This window comes from Benincasa hispida, chromosome 6, assembly GCF_027475165.1.
Source record: "Benincasa hispida cultivar pf3 chromosome 6, pf3_genome.v1.1, whole genome shotgun sequence".
NCBI lineage: Eukaryota > Viridiplantae > Streptophyta > Magnoliopsida > Cucurbitales > Cucurbitaceae > Benincasa > Benincasa hispida.
Genome location: NC_143483.1, coordinates 26,104,265 through 26,114,254, shown reverse-complemented (window position 1 = coordinate 26,114,254; position 9,990 = coordinate 26,104,265). Strand labels below are relative to the sequence as shown.

General features: G+C 36.2%; 1 protein-coding gene across 1 annotated transcript; it reads right to left on the bottom strand.

Moving 5' to 3' along the window:
* Positions 1 to 232: 232 nt before the first annotated feature.
* On the bottom strand, positions 233 to 8,764 carry LOC120079643 (uncharacterized). Its single transcript, XM_039033911.2, has 8 exons — positions 8,505 to 8,764; positions 7,747 to 7,770; positions 6,761 to 6,866; positions 6,591 to 6,659; positions 3,415 to 3,908; positions 2,951 to 3,212; positions 625 to 833; positions 233 to 493 (listed from the first exon to the last, which is right to left on the bottom strand). Exons 1-8 carry the CDS (start codon positions 8,507 to 8,509, stop codon positions 427 to 429), a joined length of 1,236 nt encoding a protein of 411 aa, XP_038889839.1. The 5' UTR covers positions 8,510 to 8,764; the 3' UTR covers positions 233 to 426.
* Positions 8,765 to 9,990: the final 1,226 nt, after the last annotated feature.

The following is a 9,990-nucleotide window of genomic DNA, read 5'->3' as shown; positions in this document are numbered from 1 at the left end:
TAACGTCAAAACAATTTAACAATGAAGCTATACATACAAGGATAATTACCCAAAAAAAAAATAAAATAAAATAAAATAGAACAAAACAAAACAAAAAACCCAGCTATCTAGATACACATACCTTTGCTCAATAAGCTTTAACATAACATGTGCGAATTAAACAGAAACTCTAATATGTAAAAGCTACTACAAGTCTTTTCAGTAATTATAAAGAGGGATCAACAAAAGAATATTACCTCAAACAGAGTAAATAGTAAGATTGCATAAGCACAGCCACAGAGTATTAACGTTACATTGAGCATTATTGCTAGTAAATCATTCATCATTATTGGTACATGAACACACACACACCAAACTTGGAGGACATCTCAGAAAATTGATGGTTTTAGAATGGAGTTCAGGGATTGCAACACAGATACCATCAATTCATTCCTCTTCTTCCGCCTCTTCCAGCCAATTCACAAACGGTTCCAATGCCTTCACAAAGCTCTGCCTGTTACGTTGGCATTTACAGTGACAGATTTTAGAAGAGTACACAAACAAACAACACAAGGGATTTGTATGTTATAACAAAATAAAGGTGCAGATCCAGAACCAAGGAATCCCCATCAGAATTTAATGTACCTGCCCTTGGGGTTTGTCCCTTTACGGAACCAATGGAGTATGGTGTCCTCAGCGAGCACATCCTGGTCATACAGAGACCTTATAATTTCCGGGAAAAGTTTCATCAGCTTAGCATCCTCATAACATTGCATCTGAACTTTGTAGATCAGTTCCAGCTCGAGTTTCCCTGTGCTACAGAAGGTATTCAACAATTCTGCCCACGTTTTCACCTGTTTGGGGAAAAAAATGTCAATGCTTCAAAACATTTTTGTCTATATTTTCAAGCAACAGCTTGAAAATTTATGTTAAATAGACAACTAGATACAAAAGATATCATCAGCCAGCTGCAAACCTCTGAACTGAAAATTAGACTCTTTGGTAGTAAAAGGAAAGACATTGGCTCAAGTACCTCATATTACTCACATTAATGTTCCTTTTCTTTCTTGTTTCAAGTTTATAAGAAAGGCACTTGATGAACATTTCTAATTTTTGTTTGTTTCCAGTTTTTCGGAACGTTTCCAAAATTTTGAAAATAACAAAATCAAGTTCAGATTCTGTTTCCGATTTTCCCCTAAATATAAATAAGAGAATTATAACATAAAGATTTTGTATATTTAATTTTAAAAATTGATTTTCTTATAAAATTCTAGAGAAGAACCAAGAAATAATTAACAAGTAGAGAACAGAAGCTTTCTCTAAGTTAAACATAGAATACATAAGCAGAACAATTCTTCAAGAGTTCAGCAGCAGGGTTTCAAGAAAGTCAGACCCTTTTACATTGAACAGTTAACACTTAGATTCGATTAAGAAAGAAGATCCAACAAGGGTTGAAATCATGTGCTCTTGGGTTTCTGAAAGTTCAACAGTACCTTGAAGGTTTCATGGTTCAAACTATTTCAAGATACAATTCCAGGGGAAGTCGAAGATTCTCTAGAAGAATATTCTGTGTGCTACTTCATGAGGTATTTGGTTAAAAAAAGCTTTGGAGAATTGCTTAGAAAGGATCATAGAAATGCAGACAACGTTATTTAGAAGGAAAGTTTTTCAACTACATGGAGCTATAGTTTACTCAACAGGTAAATGCGGTAATAAAGATACCCACCCAAAGAACAAGGGAAATTCATCAAAAAACCATCCAATTAGTTAAGTATCAACTTTTTAGCTAATATTTTAGCGGTCTCTCTGTGCGAGTACTAGTAAGGGGTATAACAGGAATAATAATAGGTTATTAGTAAGAGATAGTGGCAATTAGTTAGGGGTGGTGACTTGGTCATAAATAAGAGAATTAGGTTACTTAGGAGGGGGATCATTTTGTTGACTTGGTCCTTAGTGGAATGGTTGTGGGAGAGACAGTCCTCTCAAAAGGGGCTATAGATATTGTAATTTCTTCACTATAACAATATAGTTCTCTTCTCTTTAGTGTTCTCTTCTATTTTATGTGGTCAAGAGCCTAACAAATTGGTATCATGGCACAATGAAGGCTTACAAGCAGAAAAGTTTAAGCTGGTCCGAGAGTTGCAAAATCTTGGAAGCCAATTTTACAAAATGTGCCGAGATTCGAGGAAAACCACAATAAAGGTTTAAAAGCAGGAAAGTTTAAGGGCTTGTCCAGAATACACAAAAGGCCCAGTTTCTCTCCAACAATCGTAGTCAAAGTCCACAACTCAATTCTGCATGGTGGCCACCATGGGATTTGAGAAATTTTGAAGTGGGGGCAGGAGTTGACAACAAAGGGAAAGGAATGGATTTGAGGATTGGCTTATGGGGAATAATGGAATGAGAAGACTGATTTTGCTTGCTAGACTTACAGCAGTGGTTTATTTTTATTGCACTGTCATGTTGACGACAAATGTTTGGAGGAGCTACGTCATGTGAGAGTACTAATAAGGGATGTATTGGGAATAATAGTAGGTTATCGCTTGTTAGTAAGGGCATAGTCGTAACTAGTTAGGGGTGACTTAGCTACAAATAGGGAAATTATAGTTCTTAGCAGAAAGGATCATTTTAGTGAGTCAGCTCCTAGTGGATTTGGTTGTGGCCAAGGTTGGAGAGACTATCATTCTCAAAAGGCTATTGATATTATAATTTCGTATTGATATTGCAATATAGTTATCTTCAGTGTTTTCTTGTATTTTTTATGTTTGGTAACCTAACACTGTCCTCCTCTTACTCCCTTTTTATTGACTTTTTTCGAACAAAAAGTGTCAGTGTCTATCATAAAAAAGAACAAAAGAAAAGGAAGCAAAAAGGGTTGGTTCTCCACATACACACAACAGAAGGGGGGAAAGAATCAGCAGACCTGTTCCGATCAAGTGAATATAATGCAAGAGTATGTAATTAACATTACCTGGCGAAGAGCAGAATTAGCATTCTGCTGTTGGTTCTTTCCAGACCACTGAACAGCATCCATTATGACATCCCACAAAATTCGAACAACCTCAATATCAGGTAAATTGGCATCTCTCATTCGGTGCTTCACAGTTTCTATAACTTCAGCAATATCAGTTTCCTCGGCTATTTGGGTTGTTAAAGCAGATTTCATTTCACTTAGCTTCACTTCAAACATTTTTTTCGCATTGTATTCTACCAAGGGCACCAGACCCTCCTTTCTGAAAAAATTAAGTAATTGACTTATTACGCAAGCATCAAAACTGAATAACTATTCTCATATTTAAGAGCAATCAAAATCATTATATTATATAACTTAGATCACCACTATGCCACATAATGCTTTATAATATTAAGTATGACAATAGTGTACAATAAGGACAAATATTATACTTAACTATAGAAACTAAATGAAATACTAACGTGAAATGCTCAGAAAAGCCCTCAGCAGATCGCTTAGCAGAGGGAAAGAACTCCAGAAGATTGTCTTCCACTTTGCCCCTCTTCAGGATGGAAATCAAATCATCAAGGCTATTATCCATAAGATATTCCTTGAAAAAGTCAGTTATAAATGAAAGAACTAGCCCTTTGGCCACAAGGTTATCCTTAAGCAATGGCTGAAAAACAGTCTCGGGAGGAAGGCCTGATAGCTTCTGTGAGAAGGCAAGGGCTGTGAAAATTGCAAGTTTTTTCCTCTCATTTTCCTCGAAAAACTCCAGCGACTGCAGGAACCGTCGCATAACATTTTCGAGATACTTAATGAGAAACGGCCTCCGCCTCAAAATTTTCTGTATGTAGATAACAGATGGTAGAATGGCTTCACGTTTAGGTTCACAGTCAATTATAGAGTATGGATGGCGCTCTCCTTCATCAGGTTTTGTTGTTCCAGGCTGTGTCCGTCCACCAGTGAAAATAACCTGGAAGTATATCATATGTTAGTGGAAATCAAATGCCAATTAGCTGAACTACCTTATCACTGCATAAATCCATAAATGAAATGCATTTTTGTAATCCTGCACAATTTTCTTCATAAGGAACTAAGCTTTCATTATCAGAAGAGATCTACGAAAGGGAAGATGAGATATCTCCCCACACAAATTAGGATAACTCCAGCTAAAAACAAAATACAAGAAACAGTGTTAAATAAAACACATACACTCGCATATATATATTAAATTAATAAATTTCACCAACTTGGGACGTCACAATCATTGGGCGTTGTTTGGCAGCCACAAAGTAGTACCCATAATTTAAAATCAAGTACGTTCTGCTTTTGGGGGTCCTCTCTAGGAATATTAAATGTTACATTTCAACATACTTAATTTTTGTAAGTTTTAACTTCATAATCCATAGTGGGTTCTCATCCCATTAATGGAAATAATATCATTGAGGAAAACAGCGTTTGAAATAATTTTGTTTCTTTCTTATTATTATTTTGAAAAGAAACTTTACAGGAATTCATTTTTTATTGAAACTACTTTCATTGAGAAAAAATGAAAGAATACAAGGACATACAAGAAAACTAAGCCCACAAACACCTCCTAAAGAAAGGGGTTCCAACTAAGTAGAATGTTCCCTGACGAGTAACTATAAAAAGCCTTCGAAATTGAAGCCCAAAGAGATACATTAAACCTCACCAAGAAGGACCAAATATCACATGGGTCCCTCTCCACATCCCTAAACATTGTTAATTCTCTCCCCAAATATCCCATAACAAAGCACACACTTGTGCAAACCACAAAAATCTGCCTTTCCCATTGAAAGGTGAATTAAGGAGAAACTCCCTGATCGTATCTCTATTACTCCTCTCGTGAGCATGCGCAAACCCAAACTCCAAAAAGAAACGGCTCCACTTGGATCTTACAAACAGCTTCAAAGGAATTCATTAACAAAAGGAACACAAACAGTAGAGGGCACCCAGCCCAAACACTACATGAAGGCTCAAATCGAAGATCTTAGTTGCAAGAAAAGGCATAAAGATCCCCCCCCCCCCCAAAAAAAAAAAAAAAGGCTAAGGAATTTTTACCAATCTAGAGATCCTACCAAAAGCAAATTTTTGTGCCACATGCCGCTTGCCTCAATTTCTACCTACCAGATGATTTGGCTCGAGAGATTAAAGAATTTGTATATGGAAGCCTAGGCATACAGAACAAGCTTAAGAGTTGATCTTAGTTGGTCTTATTTCTAGCTTTTCTTTAAAAATAAGTAAGAACCATTCAGAAACCTATCCAGCTTGACAAATTTGCAAGAAAAAGTAGCTTCAAATATCTTTCTTCTCCCGTCCCTTAAAAACATTCACCTTCATACCTCTTGTGAGAAACCCATATCATTTCCAAGATATGCACTGTCCATCTTTGTAAACACCAATTGGAAAGAACTATTGTACTTATTTTCTTTCCTTCATTTGATAAAGTCATGTCTCCGCATTCCAACCATGCTAATTTATATTTTTCCGCAGCCAAACCATACCCCCTTGGGCCTTTATCATAACTTACATTCTTAGAACTGAAGGACACAATTGTACAACCTATAGGACAGATCCTGTTCAAGTAAGGTCGTCATAACTTACATTCTTAAATAACTCAAATAGCTTAGAAGAAACTCAACTTAAGACCACTCAATCATTGCACTGGCTCCCCTGAAGCTATCTGATATGAAAGATGAAAACCTTCTCTTTTCTTCAACTTTGAAATCAAAACACTGAAACAAAAGACTAAACTAATATAAAATGACCTACGCTCTGTCCTACAGCTACTAGACTCCATCAACTGATATCCATTTTCAAAATCAAGGCAATGTCTGAAAAGTGAGAGGAAATGCCAGGGTCTCGGGTAGGGCTCCAAGGAGCCCAACTAATTCAAGAACCCAATCACTACATGACAGAGCATGAAAGACATGAACCAAGATCCATCCACACCTCACCACAATTAATATCAACTAGCATAACTCAGGGCGACTAATCTTAAGCCCAGTGCCAAATATTGAGAAATAGTATATCTTCCATCAGCAAAGCAAAATGAGTCTCTCAAAAAGACACAGATAGTCCAGGATATTTGCAGAACCCGCCTACTCGAACATCTCATGGTTAGGTTAGCTAGGAAACGTGAAAATCCACATCAACCACTTCTTATTTGCCAATGGCACTAAGAAGCACAAATGAAAATACAAGTCTATAAAATGGCATGACACAATGGAGAAACATGCCAATAAAAAAATTGGACAGGGTTATTTTTATTATCTATAAACATCAAAGCTAGAATTTATGAGCTTTCTTACAATTAACATGTTGAAATTCACAATGCATAATGGGAAAAATAATAACGTGCTGATGGTTAGGGTTCAATCAATGTCAACAAATGCTTCTCAGAAATGAATTAGAGAAAATATTAAATTTTCAATCAACAACGAAGAGAACTTAAAAATGATATTCAATAAATTAAATACAAGTCATAAAGAATCTGTCAGCAGTTATAAGTATGACAATCTTGTCGTCAAGCTAATTACAGAGAACTAAGAACCTCAAAAAAGTGATCAGCATTAGACAACATTGTATCCAGAACCAAAAGTGTGTAAATGTATAACACCATCAAAATGACTACCTCAAAGAAGGTGTCCCCGTATCTTGAGAAGTCAAGTTCTGAAGACTCAATGTTCCTGGCAATGAGTTCCTGTACAAGAACATCATGGTTAGTCCGATAAAACTGTCGATCAACATCATATTTATGCAGAAAACTATCTTGGCTGTCATGAAAGATGGTGCAGAAATTACCAAATCACCAGCATTATCCAGATAAATCTGGACCACTGCATCAGAAAAAGACGCAGGGTCCAGCGGTATCGTAATATTCCGTTTGCGGGTCTTAATCCGCGTGCCACTGCCAAGTCAGACAATCAGGGGTGGAAGTAAGACAATTCAATGATAGCAAGAAAACGTTTCCAGAAGATCACAATGATGCATGTGAAGACAATATCACAATCCTGAGCAACTAAACAGTAACAACATACATTAAAAGTTGGAACAAGCACACAATTTTAAGAGCAAATAATAGAACTGTCCAGTAAAGCTACAAGACCTCAGAATGGAAAGAGCATATCCACAAATGTCAGATATTGATAGAAAAAATGTATTAATTGTTCTCTACTATGTCACAATAAGAAATACAATTTATTGCTCTAGAATAGTCACTATTAAAGAAAGAGAGAAAAACCCAACGCTGACTTCGGTCGAATAGTAGTGGAAGTAAACAATGTCTTAGTTTACTGCTCAAGAATGAGACGATACAATGCCAAGTATTGAAATTGATTAAATGTGAAATACATTCATTTATATGTACACCCTCAGACCACATAAAAAAACTGAATAAATATTGGGAAATACTGTAAGGTAACCATCAAGGTATTACAATCCTTTTTTTCTTTTCTTAGGGATTTTACTAAGATGAGAGGAAGGGGAACACCCATGTAATCTATCTTCTTATCCTTCTGAATGACAGAAAGCCAGAAAATATTAACTGCCCAGCTCCTCACTACAATACAAGACCTCACTTAACGTATCACAAATAACCCTAAAACTCCATTCATAAATAATTGAGAACCCACAGTCAAATACTACAAAGAGAGAAATGAACAACACTTGTGCCAGAACGTAATAATCAGCTACAACACATAAATCATGTTTAAAAAAAATTAAGAAGAAACCAATTCAATTCAAAGAATACACAACATGGAAGATGATAATAGTAGAACAAGGCTTACCCAAGAGTGGGTTTCTCCTTCGAGCTGCATGTACAAGAAAACAAGATCCACAACGATAAAAGCCAGTCAGATTACGAAGTACATAGCAAAACTGAATAAAAAAACACGCTTTTTGAAAGGGGGAGGGGGTAACTGGAGAGTCGAGAAAGGCGCTTCTTCTTTTACTACAAATTAAGAAGCGTAACTCAAGGAAACATATACTGCACGTAACTTCAAAATCTGTCGACATCACCCCAAGGGGGCGTTTATCTAACTTACAAATTGAAAGTCGCAATCAATCAGAAGTTTTTAAAAAAAAAAAAAAAAAAAAAAAAAACGGAATTTGCTAAAAGAACTACGTGCCTTTTTTTTATCAAAAGAAAGATAAAGTACGCACTTTCAAAATTAAACCCTAATTAAGTTATTAAATCTTTTTTGTCCAGACCAACCAAGAAACCAGATCCACTATGACCTAGAAAAAATCCGAAAAATCGATAAGTTAATAATAAAAGGCGATGGGTAATCAAAACCAGAAGATCAAATACAATACCAAAAATCAAAAGTAAAAAGTAATAAAAACACAAATTAAAACCCAAACAAAACATAACGGGGACCAAATTGTGCATCAAAAAGCCCGAATCTTGAACCGCAAGTGACCAACACAACAAAACGAACAGATCCATGGAACCAAATCTCCGAATCGAAATCACCGGCCAGACCTAACGAGACAAACATCAAAAAGACAAGGGAGAGAAAAAAGAAAAGGAAGAGATCGAAACCTCATAAACCAAGACGGGTGAGGATCGGAGGAAGCTTAATGAGTCTGTAAAAGTCGCTTGAGTTCTTCGGTAGAAGATGACCGAGAGAGGCCAAAAGGAAAGGAACAGAGAAAGAGAGGAATGGAGAAATGAAAACGAGAATTGGATTGCTGCTGGAGAGCTATATAGTGAGAGCGGAATGTAATTACCATGAAATAAGATGGCGTCACTGTAATTATGGTGTAAAAGTAAGGACTCTATTGCAAAATTATTATTGTTACGTTATCGCATAATTTCGTACGGTCTTTTGAAGTAGCGTTTGTCAGGTGTGCGGGACCCACAATCAACGCGTCGGGTCATGTAATTCTTTGGTATGTGGGTGAACCGTCAATGGCCGAAGAGTTTTTTTTTTATTATTATTATTAATATTGTATTTTTAAAGCTTACCAGTTTTGGGAGGGGCTATCCACAAGCTAAACACTTTGTACCTCCATTATAATTATAGCAATTTAGCTTAGTCTTTCTTTTAGAGATTGAAAGTTGGGTTCTCATTTATGGAGTTGCTAAACATAGAACGAATTTGGTGCTATGCATGTGTCATGCTCAGGTTTTTAAAAGAGTGACAAAATTGAAGTAATTGAAGATAAAATTATACCGATACAAACAAGTTTAACAAATTTACTGTTTTTGCTCTGAAGGTTTTCTCTCTTGTATGAGAGAAGGGTCGGCCACTTCTAGAGTTTTGTATTCCCGAGGAGATTCGATTGGCAGACCTAATGGAGGACTTAGTATCACAACCCCCTCCCAGATTACCCTCTTAACCTGAAAGGAGATGCAACGACAGTAGTTATCAATCTTCTTGTTGTCACTTACTACCTACTAACCTGCTTAATCTGTCTGGATTATACAAACATACATTTACTGAGTAACCAACATAACAAACATACATCAACAAGGTTCCATGGCAACCGTCATACACATGACATATTTACATACAAGATCCTGTAGGCCCCAACTTGCTAAACTAGTCCCAGTATGAACAAAACATGTGTACAAATATTTTACAGAATAAACACCTAGTCTTATCTAAATTGGAGTCTTTGAATGACAAAGCAGTGGCAGAGTTATCTTTTGGAGATCTGACCGTTACCTGGAAGGGAAAACATTTAAAAACAGGGTGAGCTACTAGCCTAGTGAGTGACTTAATAACAACATAGTTCTCATGCTTAAAATCTAAAACTGGAAAATTGAATACTGAAATTTGGAAACTTTCCAAGCAAACATGTATAAAAACTGTTTAATCATATCACAATTGAGACATAGCTAACCTGATTATAAGTTGAGAGAGAACAATTTTTCTCAATCTCTCAACGTTAAATCTTAGTCAAGAGAAAACTTTGCTCAATCCCTTGACGTCAAATCTACCAATATGCATGTGGCAATAGCTAAGTACCGTCATACCTTAGGTACTAGCTCAAATATCTTCCCGATTCCTTCAGTATTGAGC